The sequence below is a fragment of the Chinchilla lanigera genome, unplaced genomic scaffold (genome assembly GCF_000276665.1).
Source record: "Chinchilla lanigera isolate Chin_1 unplaced genomic scaffold, ChiLan1.0 scaffold00002, whole genome shotgun sequence".
Taxonomy (NCBI): domain Eukaryota; kingdom Metazoa; phylum Chordata; class Mammalia; order Rodentia; family Chinchillidae; genus Chinchilla; species Chinchilla lanigera.
The window spans coordinates 25,528,539-25,553,796 of NW_004955403.1; the positions used below are offsets into that span (position 1 = coordinate 25,528,539).

Below are 25,258 nucleotides of genomic sequence, written 5' to 3' on the forward strand. Positions count from 1 at the left end.
TCACAATTTCTGATTTCAAAAGGATTACAAAGCTACAGTAATTAAGGCAATATGATACTGACTCACATATAGACATATGAAATATTAAAACAGAATTGACAGTCCAGATGTGTGAACTCTCACTCTAAGGTCCACTGATTAATTCAGTGGTGGGAAGGATTTTTTTTTTCAACACATAGTACATCCACAAACAAAAGAAAACCTGGACCTCTTTCTCATGTCACATGTAAACAACTCATGGATCAGCAATCACCCACATGAAAGACCTTAAAACTCTAAGAAGATACAGGAGAAATCTCTATGATTTTAGGTTATGCAAAATCTTCTTTGATAGGATACCAATAGGACAAGTAGTAGAAGAAAAATATAGGAAGACCATACTTTCATCAAAATTTAAACTCTCATGCTAACAAAATCAAGGGAGTGAAAAGACAACCCACAAAATGAGGGAGATATTTGTGAATCATTTATCTCATAAAGAACTTGTAAGAATATATAGAGTGGAATACTTTCCTGCATGTGTGAAGCTCTGGGCTCAACCCCCAAGACTGTAAAAAAGAATATACAACAGCAGATAACCCACTGCACCAAGAACAGTTTACAGCCCCTCAAAATGCTAAACATAGAATTACTGTATAACCCAGCAATCTGCTCCCAATACAAACCCAAGATAAATGAAAATTTATGGCTACACCAACATTAATATGGCTTGTTTTATTGTCAGCAGCATTATTCATAATAAAAAAGTAAAAAATAGAACTCAAGGAGTGGAATAACCTAAATGCTTATCAACTGATTAATGGATTAAACAAAGTAGTATATCTGCTAATAGAATACCCCCTGGAAATAAAAAGGAATGAAATACTAACACTGCTACAGTATGGCTATACCTTGAAAATATTATGTAAGTGAAAGAAGTCAGTCACAGAAGAACAAATACTATATTATTTCATTTTTATAAAATGTCCAGAATAAGTATATTTATACAGAAAGAAGACTGATGGTTGCTTTGGTAGAGAGGAGTTAGAACCAGGAGTGACTGTTCCTGGGAGCCTCTTTTTGAGTTGATGGCAATCTAAAATAAATTTGCCCTCAGTAAAAATATCCACAAATGCCAAACCAGTGATAAATGGCCTCACAAATTCCCCTTTGTGAATTTTTGAAGCATTGAAGAATGACTTAGTTACAATAAACCTTTTAATAAAAAAATACTTAGGGATACTGATGCTACAAATGGAAAATTAATGTATTATTTCCAGATTAATAATTTAAAACTTGAAAAATAAGAATGTCAAATGTATAAGTTGACAATGGAATCAAATATGTGAACCAGATGTATAAAAATATAAATTTAAATCAAAAAGGTTTTCCCTGGTCAATTGAAACAATAAGGGAGCCCGGTGTGGTGGCTCATGCCTGTAATCCCAGCACTTAGGAGGCTGAGGCAGGAAGACTGCTGTGAGTTTGAGGCCAGCCTGGGCTACATAAGTAAGTTCAAGGCCATCCTGTTCTGTACAGCAAGGCCCTATCTCAAAAAACAAACAATAACAACAATAACAACAAAAAACAAGGCATCCATATGAGCTTGTTTTTATGGAAGGAGATGTGACCTTTTTATAAATAAATCATACTTAAAAAAAGATGAGAATTATATTTTTTTTAGGAGGCTGAGTGAAAAGAATAAAGCAGTAAAAGGAAGGATAGTGAAAGTGAGTGAAAAACTGCTGGTCTCTTAGCATTCTACATTTCACATTACATCACTACTTAAGACTCCATTTGACTCACCAAGTCTATAGAATCTGCTGATGGCGGGTTTGACTGAAATGCAGAGGCCTCATTTTCCTCTTCGCTCTTCTTGCAAGGCACTTGCTTGGAAGGGAGCAAATTGTACCACAGAGTGAAAACCTCACTGGAAAATGGTAAATCTGCCAGGCTGACCTGAGTTCCGGCCTACAGGAATTCAAACAGACAAAAAAGAGGAGGATGAAAGAAAATCAAACGTTTAAATCAGTATTTGTTCCCTCTGATATGATAAAGATTTTTAGGGGAGCTTACCTTAGGACAAAAAAAGCAATACTCGTGATCTAAAGTATTGCTATTGTTGTTGTTGTTGTTTTTAAACCTGGAGATGCTATTTACTTAGTGGTGACTTGGTAAGAAATAAATCTCAACCTAAAAACCAATCCTGGGATTCTTTTGTGAGATACAATTATGCCCACATCTAATGACTAAGGGAATGACATTTAAGTGAAATAAATGACTAACCCCAACCCATGGTACTTCTTATAATGTGCCACAAGTGTGGCTTGATTATTACTCATAAAAAACTACTATCTACCGGAAAAATATAAAAATAAATAAAAATTTCACTTTGGTTCTTGAATGAGAAAGGAACGAAATTTTTCTTCGGATACATAAGTTTGTAGAATGTCCAAAAAAAGTAAAGGTTAAAGGCCGTTTATATTTCTCCACAACACATCTAGCCAGAATTTAAATTCAACTATATTATTTTTTAAAAGGCTGTCAATTAACATATTTAGTAACTTTATTGGTGGCTCTGATATACATTAAATAAGACATCTATTATATAAAGGCCTTTCTGATAGTCTAACAAATCTAATAACCTTTGCTTCTTTCTAATTTTATTATTAGACGATATTACAAATATTTTCTCAAATAAAGAAAAAATTACGAAGAAACCTACCATCCTTTTTAACTTTGTGCATCACTAAAGATGTGTGCTTCCCCTGGAGTGAAGAAAAAAGTTTGGCTAGAAGCTAACATGGTTTTTGACCACATGAGCCCACCTCTACACGCCTGCACTTGAACACCCATGGAACTTTACCTGTCAGTGATGGTTTTACTAGTTACTATGCACAACAGTGTGCTAAACTTACTGTTAATTATGTTGTTTTCTACTGTAGCATGTAAACACAACATTGCTCTAAACAGTAACACTTCATCCTGTAAGCTCTAATACCATGGCCAAGGAAACTGAGTTGAATAAAGGAACCATATCCTCCGTATGTTGTTTAATTTTAATTTGTAACAGTGAATTATGTGTGGGATGTCTTTTTGATATCTGGCTCTATCATTCACTAGGTGTGTGACCCTTTCTGTAAGCAGCTTTTTATCCGAAAATAGGGGATGATCACACCTTTCACAATTAATCTTTCATAAAATTGCTGGGAGGATTAAAAGAGGTAATACATACAGAACACTCAGCCTTGGGCTTAGAATTGGGCCTAATAAGAATGCTCTGTAAGTGATGATCATAACAAAGGTAAAAATTCTGTAATCAAAGGGTAGAAATGGAAAGCTAAGCTGTATTTAAAAAAATTACATATTATAAGCAGATTTTAAAGATCTGGAATATGGGAAACAACAGAAATCACTACTTTGGGGAAAAAGAACTGAAACAACCATTAGATGTATCCCAAGGTGTTGGATAAGTCCGTAGTGGTTTCAGGGCTAGCAAAACAGCAACCAGACAGTATCATTCTCAGAATATCTGATCATACATGTTATCTGAAAATGGCACTTAGATGAAGACTCCTACCAGGCATTCTTCCCTGCGGTGTTTACTGACACAGCAAAGATCAACTCTCAGTGTCTTCTGCTGCAAGGTTGTTTGGGAAATGGCCATTCTGAATACATCGTTGAACAGCACAGACTCTGTGGGTGGATGGACTTTTGTTCGAAATAAACAGCTGACATCAGTTGAGGAAGGAAGAACAGCAACCCTAAAATACCTGTAAAGAACAAGAATAAATGAATCTCATAGGTACTTCAGAATTACATGGGATTTACAGCTATCATTTGCAATTATCTGCAAAAGAGAGAGAATGAGGGAACATGATGTTCATTATTAACTGAAAGCACTGCTGCCATAATGGGTCAGTGCTTAGCTGCAGAGATGCTCTGTTCTTAACCCACCCGTGCCAACTGTGCCCCTGAGCATGCGACAGCCCGGCCTGCCACTCACCACGGGACTGCAGCAAAGGCACATGATAGGAAAGTGAAGAGGAAGAAAGTCCGTGGGGCAGATGAATTTAATGTCCCACCTGCCCCATGTACAGCCAATTCCAAAACAAGTTATTTCTGAGCCTAGGAAGGCAGGGACACACTAAGTAGATACTGGTGACTTTATCCCAAAGAATCCTCATCCTGAGTATTAAACAAGAGAGGCTGTGATCACTTCCCAGGAATGGAATACATTATCCTACTAGAGAAAAAGAAAGGCTAAGTAGCATATTGTTAACAAAATTTAAAACAGATGAAACAGCAGTTCAAAATATCATCTAGCATCTCTAAAGTCGCAAATACGACAAACTCTTAAAAGAGTTTCATGCTTTGTAAAATTCAAAGGAAGAGTTACAGTTAACAATAACTTTGAATGCTACTTGAGAGTGAATTTTCTGAGCACACATGTGAGGAATTGCAGTTCTTGCAAACAGCATGAGGTATCTTCCTTCTAATTCCAGAAAGAGAATATCCACTAAATCTTCTCCCTGTCTCCATTTTCCAAGCTTGTCTAATTCATATTCTAAAACATGCCTTTCTCTAATTAGAAAACCTATAAATTCAAATGCAGAACTGAGGAATGTCATATTATTTTTTATTTTATATCAACATTAATTATGGAGGTTCAGCATTAACAATCTGGTGAGCCCTGGGCCACTACTATTGATTTAAGATCTTACTAAAACACAGCTCCCCCTCCCTGGGAGGCTGGAAGCTCAAAGAAGAATCTTTTTTTCTCTGGCTTTATGGAAAAGCAGTAATTAGCAAGTACAATAGAGTTAAATGGAGGAAGAAATTCTGTTTCTCCAGCCTTCAGGTTTATTCTGTATCAGTGGCCTAACCACTTAGATCATCTCAAAATATTTCCCCATCAAACAAGAGCAGTTTTACATAGTTCAGACATGAAGGCAGTGGGCAAGTGGGTAGGAGTGCTTTTCCTCCCATTCTGCTGCAGGCGAGGGCCCTCCAAAGCAGAACAAGGCAAGCCACGAGCCACTATCATAAATACCATGGCTCTTGTCAACAAGCAGAAGTTCCAGCTCTGCTTGTTAGATATTAAAAAACTAATTTTTAAACTGGGGGGAGGGAAAGAACATTAAGGATATTTTATACTAGTTGTAACTTTTAGCAATCTCACTATTTAGGTCAAGGCTCTTAAATATGGCTTTAAGAAAATGTTGCTATATATCTCAGGAAAGTTCAGATCAATTAGACAGTAACTACAAACAGCTGGGGAACAGAAGTATGTTCTACACTCATCAGCTGGCTGAGTACTGCTATTGCTCCTGAACTACCCTGCGAGTCATCATACCTTCTGACTTCCTCTGAGGGTAGTGAGGATGACCATGATTGATTTACACCCTCATAATATGGGCTTAAAGAAAGTACATGTTCTTGGACATTTTGTAATTTTTTCTTGGACTTGAGTTGGGTCTTACTGTTTAGAGTCTATTTCTGGCAGACTTGTATTTTCCCTGATCTGCCTTACTAAAAGGCCACTAATGGTACATTTTAATATCACAGCACATTCACAGGAAGGGAGAAGTCACAAATAGTATTATCAAGCCAGACTTCTCTGAATACCACTCAGTAATATTTTAATCTCGGGCCTGGGCAGCAGGCTCTCTGGGGTGAACTGGGCAGTGCCACATTACGCCTTCTCTCTTTACTAGTATCACTAATGATATGAGCTCCCTATGACTTGATTTCAGGAAGCGCTCTAAATCCACTCCCTCCTAAATCCTATTCCTATCCAGCTTTGATGACTGTCCATAGACAGCTAACCGCTCTCTCAGTTCTTCTGTTGCCTGATAACTAGTCCCCATCTAGATCTTTTTTCCTCAGGTCCAGTTTCTTTTCTCTGACATGAATATGTGAACTAACCTAAAAATAAGCCTTAGGGCAAATTCCCAGAAACCTTATATTTACTGTGTAAAAAGTCCTATTCATTGAGGAATTTACTCTACTATTAAGGGAAACACTGCCTCACTGGATATAGAGCATTGGGGATCACTCCTCAATAGCTTTTTTTAAATTTCTAAGCCCTGGTCCTGCCATGTTCAAAATATTACTAAGACCTACTTCTTCCAAGAAGTTTAAATGCAGAGTGGACAAATAGATTGTTTTCTCAGTCAGGGGTGCTAAATTGAAATCTGGTATCTGTGTGGTAATTTCTAGCCATGAGTCCTTAAAAGACTCACTGGACCTCTAACTTTAGAAAGTGTGCATGGTGGTAAAGATCTCCAGAAATATGTAAGGAAACAGCCCTCACAGGAAGCAATGGGCTGTGTATCATTATGCCATTGCTTTGTTAGACTTCTTGATTTGACACAGTGAAATTACTTTAAGAGATAATTGGTCACAAGGAAATGAATGCTGGATGACAAAAACGTACATTCACATATAACATGACAAAATTCTTGAAGGGCAATGTTGTACTGATAAAATTAACCACTTCATTTTCATTAAAAGATCAGATAATTTCTCCAAACATGTAGAAGTAACTACTATGCAATAATAATTTATCTGATTTCCAGCAATCAGTCCCTGACACACATACTGCAGGATTTTTTTTCCTCTGGTCTTTTGTTTTTTTGAGACAGTGTCTCTCTATGCAGTTCAGGCTGGCCTTGAGCTCACTTTGGCTGGTCTCAAACTTGCAAGGATCCTCTTGCCTCAGCCTCCCTAGTGCTAGGACTACAGGCATGCGCCACCATGCCCGAATTCTAATGCAGGATTTTTGGCCAGAAAGGAAATAAAAAGTGTTGATTCCTTTTCTTAATGAGGAATCAAGTGAACAAAGACCAAATTCCAATTCGCCTCTCACATTTTCCTTTTCTCATCATCTTTATCTACTGTTGATATAGATGTGATCAGTCCTGCTGTCCTTTCCATATCTTCATTTTGATAAACTGCTGGTCACAGTGGAAATTATCCTCTGTGGAAGTTTCTAAGCACCTCAATTTGTTTTTCACCGACTTTACTTACACTTTTGAAGTATGAGGTATCAAGAAGGCATGCAGATTTCGCAGTTGTACTATAATCACCATGAAACTCGAACTTTTTGCATCGTATCTGTCAAAAGAGAAGCTAAATGAAATAAGAAGTAAACCACAAGCTACTGCTGGCTGTATAGATCTCTAGAACTGCTCCTCCTCCATGCACACTGTTTTACCTGAGTCCTATCTGCACCTGGGCAGATTCCACTACGGCTGCATCCTCTTCGCTATATGGAGCATCTTCCATTTCATTAGGCCTAGGAAAAGCGGGTAGGTGAACACTCAGTTAATGGGGATAAAGATCATGATTGTTGTTGGCCACTAAATATTTGAACAAACAGTTGAATTGATTTTTTTCTTTGTACTGTTTTTTAAAATTAATTTTATTGGTACACTATTGACATAAAGATCACATTCATCATAGGGAATTTATACCTATAATAATATATCTTGATTCTTCCCCCCATTCCCTCCCAACCCTTTTTCCCCTCTTTGTTTACAAAAGGTTTGCTCCATTTTCCCCATTTATTCTCTTTTTATTCCTTTTCCCTTCCTTCCCTTCTTACTTCCCAATAGCTATCATCTATTTTGGTCCTTATTTACTCTTTTGGTTTCTCACACAAGAGAAACAATGTGACATTTAAAAACGTGGGTCTGATTTATTTCACTTGAAAGTATGATCTCAAGGTGTATCCATTTACCAAAAAATGTCTCAAGTGTATCCTTCTTTATGAGACAGTGGTGCTCCACTGTATATAAAAACCGCATTTCCTTTTTCCATTCATTCTTTGATGGGGATCTGGGCTGTTTCCAAGATTTAGCTGTTACAAATTGCGCTGTTGTAAACATGGGTGTGCATCTATCAACAGCACTTACACCATCCTGGGGAAAACGGTCCCAGCAGAAGTTGCTGTTTCAGAGGCTTTCTCACCTCTCCAAGAAGAGTCCGCCTCTGAGCTAAGGGAACAGACTTTCTGATGTCTTTCTTGAGCTTTCCTATGCTAATCACATTTTCAGACACCCCAGGCTTTCAGAAATCCACACAAGATCTTTATGTGCTGTAAAGGCATTAGTAAAGCAATATTCCCACTAAAATCAAGTTTTTAAAGTATTGACAAGAGTCAGCTGATCTGAGCACACCAATCTGTTCATCATTTCTACGGCTGATGGGGTATTTCTGGTATACTGGAATTTCCAATCACACCATTTCTTTAATGGCTAAGGTCCTTACTGCTCCATAGGGTAGACTAATGGCTACAGCATGTTTATAATATATAACGCAAAGGTCCTACTGTGAAGAGCCACAAGAAGAAACAAGGAGATTTGGAGCAGCAAAACAGTACTCTTGCTGGGCCCTTACTGTTTCACGGAGGCTTCATAAACCCCACTGTCTCCAGCTACAGACTCATCAGATACAGCAGCAGACACACAAGCCGTTTTCTCCCCAGGCAAATGGATTATTCTTCTTTTTGGTAATGATTTTTCCACATCTAAGGAGGGGAAAGTGATAGCACTAATTAGGATTTTTTAAAAGGAAACATTAACTATAAAGTACAGTTTGGTTACCTGAAAGCCAAAGTATAGTTTCCTTATGAGAATAAAGGAGTTACTATTCAAATCAACAGATATGGATGTGTCAAAGTGCCGTGACTTAGGAGAGTTCTGGGACCCCAGTTATTTCAACTGTTACTTGGGAAAAAAAACCACAGGTTTTTTTTTTTGTTTTGTTTTGTTTTGTTTTGTTTTGTCCTGAAATATTTTAAGGGAAGGGATTCACAAATTCTTACTGGTCCCCACACTTTTTCCTTCAGGTACTCACAAATTACTATTTGTGTGTGTGTGTGTGTGTGTGTGTGTGTGAGAGAGAGAGAGAGAGAGAGAGAGAGAGAGAGAGAGAGACAGAGACAGAGAGACAGAGAGAGACACAGAGAGAGACAGAGAGAGGGAGAGAAACTATGTGCTTTTCTCAAGTACTAGAGATATTTCTACTTGCAGAGCTTCCAGCTACTCAAGGGAAAAAAAGGTTTCTACCTCTTGCTTTCTGCTTCTTTTCATATGCACATTCTCTGGCTCCTGTGTGGCTATTCTAACATAAATTAAAGAAAAAACATCTTTGACTTACAGGAATCCCTCACTAGCTAATACCATTAAAACAACTTTTTGTGCTTCTGAATCTTTAGTACCAACTACCACTTAACTTTTATCTCTAACTCATATTCATACACCAGCATCCTGCAGCGAGCAAGGAGCATTCATTTAAAGCTGTGTTCGGTACTGTAATAAGCTGCAAGCCTGCAGAGTCCTTTCATCCTGGAGTGAGTGAGCCAGCAGATCAGTATTGGTATGCATTTCGGCCCCCTTCTGAGTCGTGACTTTACATCTTGTTAAGATGTTTAAGTTTTAAGGCTTGAGATTACAGGATGGATTGCTGCATTTTCCCTTTTATTTCTGGCAGTGGGAATGCTTTTTCCTTGATGATGAAGTGCCTTCTCTCCGCCCACCCTTCTTTGTGAGGGGTGAAGGTGATGACATGATTTATTGATTACCCTCAGGAATAACCACAGCAGCCTGAAATTGACTTTGACAATGACAGAGACTGACTGTAGAAAGACTTCATAGTTATTCCAACTTCATTTCTGTCATCCAGCAGGGATTGGTGCTGAAGAGCAAAATTGATATGAAAGGGACTCAGCTTCAGCTGTGTGACTCCAGCACTGAGAGATGAGCACTGTCCCTCACAGACAGCCATCCTCCTTCAAGAGAAGGGCAGATGCACCCTGAATAGCCTAAGTCTTGGTGACCTCAAAGAATTAGTCTTCATGGCTAAATATATCTTTGAGTTGTTTTCAGATAGGAAACTCATAAATATCTGCAAACAAAGCTTTTGGATATGTTTTTCCCTTTGGGTGGCTTTTTTTCCTTTTGGTGCCAAGGATCAAACCCAGGGCCTTGCACATGCCACCTAAGCACTCTACCACTGATCTAGCTCCCTAGCCCTGGAGGTGACTTTTTTTATTTTTATTTTTTTTGATACTGGGAATTGAACTCAGGACCTCATACTTGCCAGGCAGGCGCTGTGCCCCTGAGCTATATCCCTGGCCCAAGGTGACATTTTAAAAATAGTTCTCTAACATTTAAAAAGCTAAAACTACTTCATGGGAGTTTTGGAGACAGTCATATCTAGCCATAGCCCTGATTCATTGGCAGACACAGTACTAGAGCCCAGTCAGGGCCAGGCACTGCCACGGCAAGTGGGATCTGCGGGACAGGCACCCCGGGCCTCAGGATCACCACATGGCTAACAGCCTTTGGGCAATTTTTTCACAATTAGTCCTCTTCTCCAGACTCATACACTGGCCTTCCACAATGAGGGAATGCTGACAAGTGTTCTCCACAGAACACTAAATATATGAAGGGCAAAGTCAGCTTGGGATGCTCAAGATATGCAAGATCCTGCGAGTCCAAGGCAAGAAAAGTGGCACAAAGAACACTCCACTTTCTCCTCTTTCCTGGTTCTTCCTTTCCTAACTTGTAGTGGTTTGTGGCAGAAACTGGGTTTAGTGTCACTATTTGTGTCACTATTGTCGGCACACACCTAACCACAGGTGCCATGAACTGAGTGGAAGTGCCAGATATGCTTCTGTGCTTTCGAGTCCTCACAGCATCAACACTTGAACATGCTCCACGGGTGATGGTATCACCCCAGCTCCGCAGCTGAGGAACCAGCCTGAGACACAAGGTAAAGGGCTTATCAAAAATAGCCTAAATGGGAACCTAAGTGGGAGTGTCGCTGTGGCTAGCCCCAGGGCTGGTGTGCACCCCAGAACCTACTACACTCTTTCCTAGAAGAGGGGCTGTGACCCCATGGTGGTTTTTGCTGTGGCGAAACCATTATGTATATACCGTGTCTGCACTTATTGCTTTGTAGTCAATTATTTCAGTAATGTCACTGGTAGCTTCGGCACCTCCTTAAGAGAGGGCACACACTCCCCATGGATGTCTCCTAAGTCCCACCTCGGCCACTAACAGAACACAGCATTTTGGTCTTCAGTACTTGAAACCACAGAAACAAGTTGGATCACCTATGTCTTTACACATCTGAATTGGACATTCAACTAATAGGACCATGCATAAAAATAAAAATGCTTTCAGAAACATCAAGAAAATAGTTCTGCAGAGGCACGTCCATTTTTGTGTGGTGGAACACACTAGCACACACATGTAGAGGTGAACAGGACTCCTTGGAGGAGCACTGGAGCTTTTGTTTCACATTTATCTCAAGCTGGCATGGGAATAGATCACCCTTCTTGATCCACAACAGAATTCTTTGTCAGTAAGGGAAGCATCTTCTGCTCTTTACAACCATATCTAAAATTTTAAAAATTTCTGTCATGCAGGGAAAAATAATTTTAAAAATATGAAATTCTCCTTATTTCTGTCTCTCTGAGCACGTGTATGTGAATAAGGATCCAACCTCTCTCAATCTCTTCCTTGTACTGCAACTGCTAAGGCAACCAGAAGATGGCAGGGCACTACCGCACACTGGGACCTGCTTTCTCCACACTGACTTCAGACAGGGAGAATCTGGCATGAAGCAAAAATTGTAGAATTCTCTGAGCCATCTAAACAGTGAACCTTGGTACTAATTAGCTGGTACGCTAATTGGTTTTAATTTGTTTTAGGCCAATTTTTATAAGAGAGCTATCTTTTTCGCCTTGCTATTTCAGAAGCAGAATTCAGAAGTATGGAAGGTGTTCACAACATCTGCTCTTAGCCAGCTATCACACAAAGAGGGTCTCTGGACCACAGAACAGGTAACCACATCTGTTAACAGGGAAAGTCATTTTATTTAACAAAGAAAAAGTCTGGGTATATGAATAAACAAACATTCCTCAAGTGTAGCAAAAAATGAATATTCAGGAAAAAGAAGGGGGACTATATCATGTGTTATTAGGAAAGAGCAATCATTTCCCTTAAAACAATTTGGAGGGAATACATGAAAGAAAAGGCCTACACTTACCTGTAGTTCCTTCAAATAATGGCTCCCTAGCACAGTCATTATGGTCTTTATCCTCTAAAAGAGACTGGGCTATTCCTCCTGAATCTGCATTCAGCAATATCTGATTTTCACCAAGGCTGCTATCTGCAAAATGGCCACTCAATTCGCAGTCTTCAAAGTCAGGAATGAACTGATGGAGAGAGGCCTCATGGGAAGACATGGGAAATGTGGCTTCTACGACCAAAGGAGAGCTAGGAGGGGACAAGGAAGAAAGGGAAGATCTCGAGGACAGGGACGTCACAGACTTGGGAGCCTCCGTCAAGGTGGGTGTGTGGCCAGTTGCTGCAACCGGTGCTCCACAGAGTCCACTCTGACCCAGGTGACTGGGGGACTTCACCACCTCATTTTCATGGATGGTGGTGATAGGCCCTGCAGGAACATAACCACCCTTCTCCTGCAGAAGGAAGTCCAGTTTATACTGATAATCCACGTCGATCTGATCGCCCTGACTGCTGTAGTAGAGCTCACTGGAACTGAGGGAGTTGAGTGACCCTCTGCTGGAGGTGTTCAGAGAGCCTCGACTGGACGCCAGGGAACCCAGGCTGCTCCCCGACGACATGGACAGCGTGCTGGCAGAGAGGCTGAAAGCAGAAAAGCAGGTTGCAAAATCTGTCCTGTACAGAAAATCCAATCACAACCACTCTGCCCTTCAGATCCCAAAAGGAAAGGAAACCACTGCTGCCAAAGAAAGATATCTATGACCAGAGGAGAGAACTGGCTGCTACAACATGGATTTCCCCACTTACTCATTAATGCTTTCAACCTTGTTCTCCAAACACTCTCTAAGTAACAATTCTACTCTTATTAAAAATTATCCTTCTTTGCAAAAATTTTTTTAACAGGACCAAATACCAATTTGTAAGTCAGCTTATATAGCTATATAGGAGCAACTTCGCAATTAAAAAATATTGAAAGAAAAAAGGAACAAGAAGTGTAAAATGCTATATAGTTACTATACTTTAAAAAAAAAACATTTTTAGAGAAAGTAAGGCACAGGCCATAGGATACACAAAAGATGCATGAGTTAATGCATCTTTCCTCTTCTCTATGTGTAAATGTAGGAGTGAATATTTTTCTAGTCAACAGAAGAAAATCTATGCCTAATTATTTTAGAGTAAATCTCTCCCATCCCCCTTTTGTAAGATTGAGTAATGGGAGAAATGTGCTATTTTGCAAATTTTTTATTGATAGTTAAAACATCTTCCTACAACATATTCAAATGTATTTCATCAAATATGGCCTTGGAGTTCATGAAAAAAAGAATCTATGTGAGTTTAAATTTGGGCACTCATTAGTTATATTCATATAACTACAATTATTTATTTTTAAATAGCTGAAAATAAAGTGTTAATTAACCAAAGGTACACCAGAACATGGCTGATAGAGAAACATTATCCCCCTGCAGCCTTACCTTTTAAGTTGTGAATGCAAGTAAGTAGCTAATTTAGTAGTTTCTTCAAGTTTCTGTAGCAGCTCTTTTCTTTTCTCTTCCAATTTCAATCTAGAAAAAATTATAGAAATTATTTTATTTTCAAGTTATTATGTTGAAATATGAGAGCTAAAAGGAAGAGTCTTATTATACAAACTTTATATATCAAGAGGGGGATGTCCAAACGATCTAGACGCAGAGAAAACAAGACAACCAGCAATGGACATGAGCAGGATAGAGCTGCTCACAGCCACACTCAGGGATTGAGGAGACTTACACCCAACTTTATTGAGAACTTCAGAATGCTGGCAGTGTAAAAATTTCCTAAGTGGGTAAATAATATATCCTATGCCTCAGAGGAGAGCAATGAGGAGGATAACATGATAGCAAAGCAACTCCACAAAGACCATAAAGTCCTTAGACAGGTCTATAACTTGGCTTCACATTAGTAAAACATCTGACAGCAATAATAAAGAATTAGAAAAGGTCATCCTAAGTATTGAATTTAAGAAGGATTGTTTGAAAATAAGACTTTATGATGAAAATTCTAATCCTAATTTGATAAGAATTTTAATAATTAAAAAGAAGTTGTCTACCTTACTACTGTAACTTGTACTTAACTGTTTAAGCAAAAAGACTTCAACATGATGTGATTTCCTAGCTCAGAACATCTCATCGCCTGCACTGGATTATTATAAGATTTTATCCACATTCAATTGCAAAAGATTTTTACATTTTTAAAAATTTAGAGTATCATGGAATTGTATATTGAAAAATAACTGACTTTAAAAATATATCAAACACACAGAGGCTCATGCAACTAATAGCCTGCACCAGGATGATATGTATTATCTGAGGGTCTTTAGATACCACTGAAATCAGCCAGTGCAGTGCAGTCAAGAGAGCTATGGAATGCAGTGGGCAACAAGCATGCCTTAGTTCCTGCTTTGGGATTTGCAGCTTACCAGCTGCTTATTGTTTGGCAAGTTAGCATACCAAGGGTCTCACCTTTCTCATCTGTAAAATGGTGATTATGATCCACCTGTGTTTACCTGATAAGGCAGTTAAAGGTATCAAATGAAGGAATGATGTGAAAGTGCTCTACAGATGATAAAAACAAATCATACTTGTTCAAAGCCTCAGCACGCCCTGCAGGTGGTGATACAAAAATTAGCCACGTTTGTTTGGAGAAAAATAAACTTTCCCTGGTTCCCAACCTCTCTGAACTGTTACATGTGTCCTAGGCAGTTAGGAAATATACTGATATTTTATTTATAGGAATCTATCCCTTTGATGCAGCAACAACACCATTCCATCATACGTTAAAGTAAAGAAGTAATCTTGGCATTTTCTTCAGTGCTTCAAGGTGTGATAAATTCTTTACTCACAGATTTCATAGGTGCATTTTTAAAAAGAGGGCAGTCTATTTTTTTAAATCTCTCAAGTATAAACGAACAACTCAAAAAGGACAAAGATAAACACAAAGATGATGAACTGAATTAGAAGGAACACAAAGGTCTGGAGCAAACCCAACATACTAAAATTCCCATCTTCAGAAGCAAGAGAAACTCCTTTAAACTAAGATTTAAAACTAAGTATTTCTTTTATTTAAATGAAGGCCTTACCCTTCTGTTTGAAGGAGGCACCAGTATGACACAGAATTTAATCCTGAAATGTTTGTTTCCTCTGAAGTTTTAAATATGAAGCTATTCCTTTCCCTGTCTGCAAGGACTGTCCCTCCTCTACTCACACCCTGGCTGTGCTCAGGCTGCTCTTCCTGCCCTTTCAGGCTGACTCTGAACTACTATACTTGACTTCTGTGTTCCCCAATACAATCCCAAGTCCTAGAAGGCAGACACCAGCTGCCTGCCTCTTCCAGCCAGGCTTCTTGCTGATGTTACCGCAAGAAACACACTGAAAGCTGCCTGGATCCAGAAACCTCTAGCAGGGCAGCTGTCTCTCCCAGTGGCAGCTGCAAGTCTTCCTTCGCTTCCTCTGACTTAACTGACACCAGCCCTTTCAAGAGGTGTACAACTGTCTCTCTTCTCCAATCCTTGTTTCCTAGCTTGCTTGGTAAAAAAGGGTCTTTTCACCCTGGGCTTGCTGCTGTATGCCCCTTTGAGCTGCCCTCTGTAAAATGTAAGGCCTTCACGTCCTGCCTCCACCTTGACACCCTGAGGTAGAGAGGTATGCTTAACCTCTCCTGCATTCAGAACTGTGCATCCTGGGAAAATTTCATGTTCTCCACAGAAAGCAGGCCCTTTCCATTAGAAGATAAATGATAGCTGGATGTGATGGCACACACCTGTAACCGCAGTACTCTGGGAGGCTGAGGTAAGACGACTGAAAGTTCAAGGCAACCTAGCAAGCCCCTGTCTGAAAACAGGAATAGGGATGGAGCTCAGTTTGAATGCTCTGGGTTCAATCTGTAGTACCAAAAAGCAGGCACTCGTACCCCTACCTATTTGCTTTACAATTTTTTCATAAGCAGAGGCAAAAATATTCAAATAATTAAGAAATAATTAAGATATTGGTAATTACAAGGCACCCACCAATTTGTGAGAAAATAAGGAGTGTTAAGCTCTTATCTGCTATGGAACAGCAGTTTGAGGAATGGCAGTAACTACACGGAGAGAATATGAACAATGACCTGATGGCCCTTACAATGAGCATCTCGCTTTTCCTGGCCTGTGTTACTGCCACTAGATGGTGAGCTCAGGCCTGGTGTCCTTGAGCTGGGGACACTGCCATGCAGTGGAAAAGGGAATCGGAGACCATAGAATCATACACAGTAACTGAAAATTCATGCACGTTTAGTACCTTCAGAAACTACAATTGAGGACTGAGTCAGAATCTTGCTTGAAGTACCCCTGAAACAACTAGGAACCCACAGTACAAATGGAAAGCAGGAGAATTTGGGGCAATGCAGCAGGCAGCTTTCTTTGGTAGTTGTTAGGTATCAAGAAGAAATTGAGAGATATGGTGTTAATGCTGTGCAATTTGTTGTGGTGAATGTAAGTTTAACACAGTGAATTCTATTTCCCCAAAGTATCTCTGGCCACCACCTGCTGTAACATGAAGGAAATACACTGCTCGTAAAGGTACTCGCTTACTTTCCAAGGCCGCAGTGTTAGTTTAACAGCTGCAAAATTCAAAGCAGAAATGTAACATGGAATAGGAAGAAACAGTAAAGGTTGAATCGTATGAAAGTGCCAGAGGACCGGGAATAGGGAAAACCATTAATACACCCAAAGCCCTACTATGTTGTCTCTGCTTGGGAAATACAGGACTCAATGTTTAGTGCAGCAGTGGCTCCTCCTCCTCAGGACAGGTGGAACTCTGAGCCTCAGTGGAGGGAGGAGCGAGAAAACTGTGAACTGAGCTGGGCATGGTGGCTCCCAGGGACTCAAGAGGCTGAAACAGGAGGACTACAGTTTTAAGGCTACTTGGGAAACTTTACAAGACTCTATCTCAAAAATAAAACAAAAAGAAGGTTGGGAATGTAGCCCAGTGGTACAGCACTTGCCTAGTATATGTACATAGCCTTGGATTCCATTCCCAGTATTGTGGGGAAGGACTTTTAAACTGATTGAGAAAGAAAGCATGAGTCCCTCAAACTTTCACTGCAACATAATTATCTGCCTTTGGCCACAGACTCTAGAAAGGAAATTAGTATTCACTTATTTGTAATATTAAGTGGCTTGACTTCCGAATGACTCAAAAAGTCAACATATTACAAATACAAAATACGTACATTTCCCTTCCAGCTAACATCTAATCATGGGAGACAGGGCTACGAACGGATCATACACTAGTGGGGCTATCACATTTATTCACCATATGACACTAATCCCATGGCTGGATCTCACTGTTTATATCATTATTCTATGTAAGTAATTTGCAACTCCTCCTGATGAGTTCCAACCTATTGTTTCTGCTGGAATTTTGACAGTTATTATGTATGTGCAAACAAAATGATAAAAGTCAAAGTTTAGGCACTTGAGAACAGACTGTATTTTTCAATGTCACTTCTTTAGCTATTTTTGGTAGGTGCTACTCCTAATAAAGACAAGGGCTGGGCGTGGTGGCACATGCTTCTGATCCGAGATACTTGGGAGGCCAAGAAAGAAGATTATGATTTCAAGGACAGTTTGGCCAACACAGTGAGACATTGGTCCCCCTCCCAAAAAAAGGATACCACACTTATAAATGCTGATTACAACAAATAAGCACATGTTTTTGTCTCCCAGTACAAATATAAAGGTTGCCTATAAGGTCTTCTCAGATTTACCTACTACAAAGAAGTGCTGAGATGGACTCAGCATATTAGAATGCAGGCCTCTCAGCAGGGCAGGGCAATATCAGCCTGTAACCCTAGCATTCTGGGAGGCTGAGGTTGTGGCAGGAGGATCACAGGTTTGAGCCCAAGCTGGGCAACTCAGCAAAACCTTGACTCAAAATAAAAAAATGAAAAAGGGGGGTAAGGGATATAGTTCTGTATAAAAGTCCTCAGCTCAATCCCTAGTACCAAGCAAATAAGGTTGAGGGAGGGCCTTGCTATATCCCCAGTTTCATATTAGATGATTCAACCACCTACAGATCAAAAATATCCAGGGGGAAAAAACCCCTGTGCTTGTAATGAATGTGTACTTTTTTTTTCCCCAAGGAATTTGAGCACCCACAGATTTGGGAATAAGAGGAGGGGTTCCTGGAATCAATCTTCCATGGATACTGAGGAATGATTGTGTATAATATTTATTAAGTACTATATACACTGTACAATACACACAATATCACTGATGTTTATACGGACCCCACAAAGGCTACTCCATTTCATTGTATTTACTGATGATGACGGTGTGGTTTAAATACTATATGCTCCCCAGAGATTCACGTCCTCACCAATGGATTAATCCAATGATGAGCTCATAGCCAAAGGGACTGTTAGGGTATAGGGCCAGCTGGAGGATGCTGGGCACCGGGGCAGTGCCCCAGAAGGGTGTGTGTCTTTTCTGCTCCTTCCACATTCTCTCTGCTTCCTGGCTGCTCTGAGGTGAGCACCTTTTCTCCACTGTGCTCTTCCACTGTGTTTCTGCCCCAGAGCCCGCTGTCAGCTGAAACCTCTGGACACATAAGCCAAATGAAATCATTCCTCCTTTGATCCGTTTTTCTCAGGTATTTGTTGCAGTGACAGAACACTGCCCAACATAATTATTAAACTTTTATCCTGTAAATTTAAACCACACAAATACAGAAAGGGAATTCAGGAAAAACAGTTGAGTGTAATCTTGTCTTCTCACTCTCACTTTTTGTTCCTCTGGGCTTTGTCAGTGAGTCCTTGGCCAGCCTTGCTCCCACCTACCGTAGGTTGACCCTTCCATTGTCCTTATAGACAAAGAAACCAGACAAGCGGTGAAGAAAGAAAGGGGAAATAGGGCCAGTGATAAAAATTAAGATTGTCAAAGAATATAGTTCATGGAGACTTCTCCTCTTGATACTGGCTAATGTTCTCCAAGGCAGTGATGTTGTAGCCATATAGTATTCTGATCAATAATTTAACTCATTAAAGTTAATTCTCAAATGGTTAAACACAGAGTGGGCAAGTCCACAAATTACCACCTGATGTAGAATACCAGAGATTTCTCCCTTTCTCCTCCTCACACTTTTTAAGTGTTTTGGTATTATGTAGACACATACTAAACACTTATTGAGGACTAAGGATTAGAAGGTAAGAAGGGAATAATAAAAGTAAAACAAACAGAAGCAAACTGGATATGACTGCATGTTTTACACTTATTCCAAGGTCAAACAAGATGATCCCAGTGTGAATTTCATTCCTGCCATTGCTCCTTACTCCCTGACCGAAAGGATGATGTGCAGCAGTTCAGAAGGCCTCAGAATCTCTCTGAAAGAGACATCGCACCATCCAGCCACCAGGCCTGGACACAGGACTCTGATGCAGATGTGTTAAACTCAAACTGACATACACAGGTCCCTTTGCTTAACACTGTAACTGATTTATTTATAGAACTGGAATTTTCAGATTAAACAGTCAACTCACACCTTTCTACAGGAAGATCAAAAAACTGTTTAGATTATTTTACTTTACACTTTTGTCTGTTTCCAAGGAGGGTTTGACTGATAAACAAAATTCAAGGAAAAAGGTGGGCATGGAGGTGCACGTCTGTAATGCCAGCACTTGGGAGGCTGAGGCAGGGGTATCATCATGAGTTTGAGGCCAGTGTGGGCTATGTAATAAGTTCAAGGCCCACCTAAACTACATAACAAGATCCTGCATCGAAAAACAAAACAGAACCAAACCAAACCAAACCCAAGGAATGCTTGTGACCTATTAAGATATCAAAGGGGGCTGGGGATTTAGCTCAGCGGCAAAAGCGCCTGCCTTGCAAGCGCAAGGTCGTGAGTTCGGTTCCCGGTACCGGAGAAAAACCAAAAAAAAAAAAAAAAAAAAAAAAAGATATCAAAGGGAGCAAGCTACCTTTTCCCTGTGAAATTAGAAGCAATGTTTTTACATTCTTGTAATAAACCCAGAATAGGAAGCTTCAGTCCCTGGAACAGTCTAGGTAATCCTTCTTATCAGAATGTAATAGTTTATGGCTATTGTTATCAGACTCGGTCAATGATATACTGCATTCCTTGTTTTAGGTCAACATTCTTTAGTTATTTGACATCTGTCACCGGCCTTTTCACATTCCTAACAATCACAGAGGACCTGATACTGTGGGGAACTACGAAAGTGAGCTTTATTGCTCTGCGAAGGAAAGCCCTTTTGTTTTGTTTCACCAATCACTAAAAACAGATGTAACTGAGATTTCTAAACCCACGGAAAATGTCACGGGCCAAGCTATAACTACATGTTTAAAGTCCCCCATTCCTAGGTGGAAATCATACCTCTGGGCCAGAGCCTGGCTAGGTGTGCCTCGCACAGACAGCAGCTCTTCCTCTAGCCGCTGCCTTTCGGCTTCCAGGCATTCCAATTCATCTTGTGTGCGTTTTTGTGGAGTGATGAACTGCAGCTCTTTCAAAAATTCTTCTTTTTCATTAATCAGCATCAGCTTCTCTTTCTCAATATCCAGTGCTCCAGGCCAGGCTTCACTGTCAAGCTTTGACAGTTCGATTTTTAAGTTGGCCATACTGAAATATGTAGAAGAGGCATACACATACTTAGGACTCCTGAGAAAGGTGCACACAAGCCAGCTAAGTCTGGGGTGAAACTGCTGTCCAGATCTTCCCAACTTGAGCTTACCAGACAGTAGGCAGCACCTCTCCCTCAGTGTGAAAGCCACATACATGGTAGCCTCAAAAGCAGAGTGCTTTGGGGAAAATGAGCAGGCAGCCCTGATGTGTCACTGCCTATGTGGGATGACATGAGCAGTAACCTAGTGCCTGCTCCTCAAAAAAAATGGAGGTAAAGGATCTCCAAAATGTAATGTTTACTATAGATTTTGTTCCTTTAAGTCAAGACACTGTTCCCTAGTAAAATGGTAATTCCCAGGGTAGTTCACGCAGAAGCTAGAGTACTAGCAAGACAGGGAAGGAAAACGGGAAGAAAAGAGAGCAGTGCCTCAGCCAACTTGCACTAAAACAAAGTCAGTCCATCAAAGGTTCACATCACCCCAGAAAAGGGGGCAGGACTTGGCCTCCTCCCACCCACATTCTCCTTAAGCCTCACACTGTGAAGTCTCCTTCCCATCAGGACCTTGGTTGTTGCGGGGACAGGAAGAGACAGCGAGGGCAAATTTACCAGTCTCATAATTTTGCCTGACTCCAGACTTCACTATGTATACAACTCTATAATAAATGGTTATGCTAATATAATTCTGAATTCGACATGAATGTCTTGAACCACCTGAGTTAATTAACTTGTTCTGTGGCACTACAAAGACAATGAGGACTTTACACAAGGTAAGTGGCACATCACTTTTGCGAGCATAAGTCACAAGAACCAGGTAGACTATGAACACAACTATGAACAAGAACCAGGTAGACTATGATATTGACACAAAGAATCTGTGACTCTATTTTTAAAATGCTGGATGATTGCTTTGGACATTGTTACAACACATACAAGAATATAGAAAATGGATAGAAAAGAGGACTATAAAATTTTTGTGTTGGAAGAAACTGTAAAAGGGAGGAAAATGGACACACACACACACACACACACACACACACACACACACAAATCAAGAACAAAAATGGAAGTGAATCCATGTCCTCGTGCCTTAAGTTTTGGTTTTAGTTTAAAATAAAATTTCCACTGCAGAATGGCATTGCATATGTAGTGTCCTTCTAATTTTCACCCACCCTATGCAATTATGATAGATGTAACATCAGCTATTCTTCAGTTGTAACCACAAAACCATAAACAACTGTCTCAACGTACTGAAAAATTAATCATCAAAGTGCTAAATAAGCATGATATTATTAGCTTCATTAAGCATATGAAACAAAGGCTGTAGGAGAAAAAAGGTTTCAGAAAAACATAGCCTACCTCTTAACTTATGCAAAATTGAGGAAAATGCATTTTCAACACATGTATATACACTTGAGAGTTACCATCTCACGATCATCACTAGTAACTTTAAAATAAAACTCCAAATAGTACAACAATAAAACTAAATGGGAAAGAACTGATGTCTTAAGCTTTGACTTGACTGAGTTAAACAACTGAGCAAAAATGTAATGCAATCAAGAAAGGCTAGTATTTATTATTTGTGTAATCAGACATTAGGTAGATCTCAACAAGGTGTACCAAATCTGGGGGAAAATATGAAGAGACACCCAGGAACATCTAAAAAGAGAAGTCCTGGGTAAGTCCCAGATGGAATTAAGTGGTAGTAGTCACAATAAAGCAAACACTAAAGACGACCCAAAGGAAGAAGCGTCAAGCTCATTAGAACAGGGGCATAAGGCTTGGTCCTCCAAGGTTAATTCTGAGTTACAGTCATTCTCTGTCAGAAAACCAACATAAATCCTAGACTTTGTCCACAGAAGAACCATGGAATCTGGCTACTATAGGATAAATATTGGTAAATATGATATTTATTTTACTTTGCTGGGGCCAGATAAAGTCTATGAACTATGGCTAATTGTTTTTAAATTTTCATCATAACCAGTAATACAGAGGTACCTTGGTTCAAAAACACCTTTGTTTGCAAACAATTTGGTTTGCAAACAGAAGCATTTAGCAAAATGTTGTTTTTGTCTGTGAACTCTACATTGGGTAATAATCAAAACAAGGTCATCTTTCCCACACAAACATGAATGCGGCCATCTTTTCCAGAATCATAGAATGAATTAAGTTTGTGAACTGAGGTACCACTGTAATAGCTATAGTACTTCAGTATCTGACGGTTTTACATATGGCAGGAAACCATGTAACTCTAGTTGGTTTTCATGCTCATGGAGAGGAGCATGATAAATTTCTTGATCTCTTGCAGGATGACAATACAGTTTTTTTCCTAATGTCTCCTAAATAATAAACCAATGGTATTTTTAACATCTTACAAGGAAAGTACAGTAATGAAATCAACTATATTAGTATGACCTTCTCCCTCCAAACAAGTAAGGTGTGCTATATTATGAAAACAATCTGAAAATATCTACTAGATAAAGATGGTGAAGTCTCTTTTGCCTCATCCTAGCAGAGATGTGGAAGTAAGAAAAAAAAAAAGTACAGAGGTTCATAATAGTTAATAAGGTAAAGGAGAGAAGTAAGAATATTACTTTATTTCTCCTTAAAATAAGTCAACTGGAACAGATACTTCAGTACTTTCAAGGACATTAGCAGTAAGGCTTCTCTTCCAAGCAGATGAACATGCTCATAGACATTTACTTCAGAACTCAACAGCTACCAAGTCTTGTGCCTGAGCTATTCTTCTACCTAAACATTGACTCTCTTCCCTTTTATGGGAGTACTGTACAACTCAAAGTTCCTTGTATTCCAGAAGACAAGGAGACAATTTTATTCCCATACTTCTCATTAATCTTCCTTATTCTTTATCAGCTTGGATGGGAGGGAAAAGGAAAGAGAGAGAAGAAAGAGAGGGCAAGTAACCCTTATATGCTAACACACCAAGGGTAACTTTGGGGAAAAAGTACGGGGAGTGCCCAGCAGATGTCACCGCAGGAGTAAAGATTAATTTTGGAAAAGAAAATAATGTTTGAATCCAATGACCATGAACAAAACAGCTTCCCTGTCCTTACCTTCTTTTGGCTTCTTCATACTGTAGGCTTAGCCTGACTTTTTCAGCTAAATTTGATCTATTTCTTATTCCGATCTAGTAAAAACAAAGGGAAAAAAGTCAATTAACTCTGTTAATGAATGAAGTAAACTGCTTTTGTTTCTAGGAAGTACAAGTAATTGAAAAGCTCAAGAAAATGATAGTGAAATGGAAAAGTACCAGTTTTAAAAAGACTCTTCATTGTCTCAGTAGGGGCAAAACATTTCTTTCAACTCAAGCTTGTCTGTTTTCCAAAGACTTTAACATCACTTTCTCTACACATTAAATTCAAGGCAAAAATACTAGGTAAATGTGTCTGGTATCTAAAAGTTTATGAGGGGTATATAGGTCAATAAAATTTATGAACTGGAACTGATTTCTTTGCTTTTATGAACCAAAATTTCCATCAGTTAGTTTTCCGCAACTATATAAAATATAAACTGAATAACCTCAAAAATTAATTTTTAAACAGGTAAGTCCTACTGTTGATCTCTAGCTGTTTTTCCTTCATAGCACCTACCTCAAAGAAGAATAAGAGAATACAAAAATAACTCAGAACTTATTGAAAGGTAGATACTTACTAATGGTATTCCAAAAGGGAAAAAGTAAAATAGTTAATAATATCTGAGCCATGTTAAATATTTGCAAATGTTAGCTATAAATCACAAATTAAACACTTTAATATAATCAACTACAAGTTAACAAAAAAGAAATTTTCTTGTTAGGTTTGAAAGGCACATTTCTGTTTCTCATTAGCCTTAATGCTCATACAACATGACCTAAATTTTTAAGGCTCTAAACTTAATAGTAATAAGTTAAATTAACATGTATCTCCAGCCTTTCAATAGTGTCTCTCAAAAAATGCAGCCTGAGAAAATTTGAACAAAGCTATTCATATGAACAAGTCTTGATGTGTTTGGCACTTTGACAAAAAGATAAGGCTATGATCTTTAAAACCAATCTTACAAGAATAAAATACTGAATGCAGATAGCCAGAATGCAAACCATGTGTCTAGCTCCTGGGCCAGTTCACCATCCACACTGTCATTAAGGCCCATCAAGGAAAGCACCAGGCCAACCAATGACATGGATAACTTACATCTCCAGAAATGCTTGTTTGTGACCCAGCATCAAGGGTCTGTCTGGAAAGAGATAACTGAGAATTCATAGGACTGGATCTCAAATCTGGCTCAGATCTGCCAATGTTCTGATCCAAATGAAACCGCTCCTGCAGCTTAGCAAGACTCTGTCCAGAAAACATAAAGTATCTCAGAAAGCTTAACATGTAAGAGGTCATTCCCCACCAGATAAAATTAAATGGAAAGAGCTAATCTCACAGAATAAAACAATTATTTATTTTAAGTCCTTTACCACTTCATATTATTTTAAAAATAAGAGCACATATACAGATGTGACTTTGAGAGCATCTGAGATCATATTAAACAAGTTGCCTTACTTTCCCAAGATAGCATTTTCCTGTGAATAATGGTATCTATAAATA

At 39.2% G+C, this 25,258-nt stretch overlaps 1 protein-coding gene across 1 annotated transcript in view; it reads right to left on the minus strand.

Moving 5' to 3' along the window:
• Positions 1–25,258, minus strand: part of Wwc2 (WW and C2 domain containing 2) — a 119,812-nt gene that overhangs the window by 45,938 nt on the left and 48,616 nt on the right. The window contains exons 6-15 of the mRNA XM_013513141.1: positions 24,857–25,003; positions 23,741–23,814; positions 20,423–20,665; positions 13,493–13,582; positions 12,043–12,662; positions 8,383–8,512; positions 7,199–7,279; positions 7,012–7,098; positions 3,560–3,752; positions 1,786–1,950 (exon numbers count right to left, since the gene is read on the minus strand). Of these exons, the coding sequence (XP_013368595.1) occupies positions 1,786–1,950; positions 3,560–3,752; positions 7,012–7,098; positions 7,199–7,279; positions 8,383–8,512; positions 12,043–12,662; positions 13,493–13,582; positions 20,423–20,665; positions 23,741–23,814; positions 24,857–25,003 (1,830 nt within the window). The remainder of the gene's footprint in view (positions 1–1,785; positions 1,951–3,559; positions 3,753–7,011; positions 7,099–7,198; positions 7,280–8,382; positions 8,513–12,042; positions 12,663–13,492; positions 13,583–20,422; positions 20,666–23,740; positions 23,815–24,856; positions 25,004–25,258) is intronic.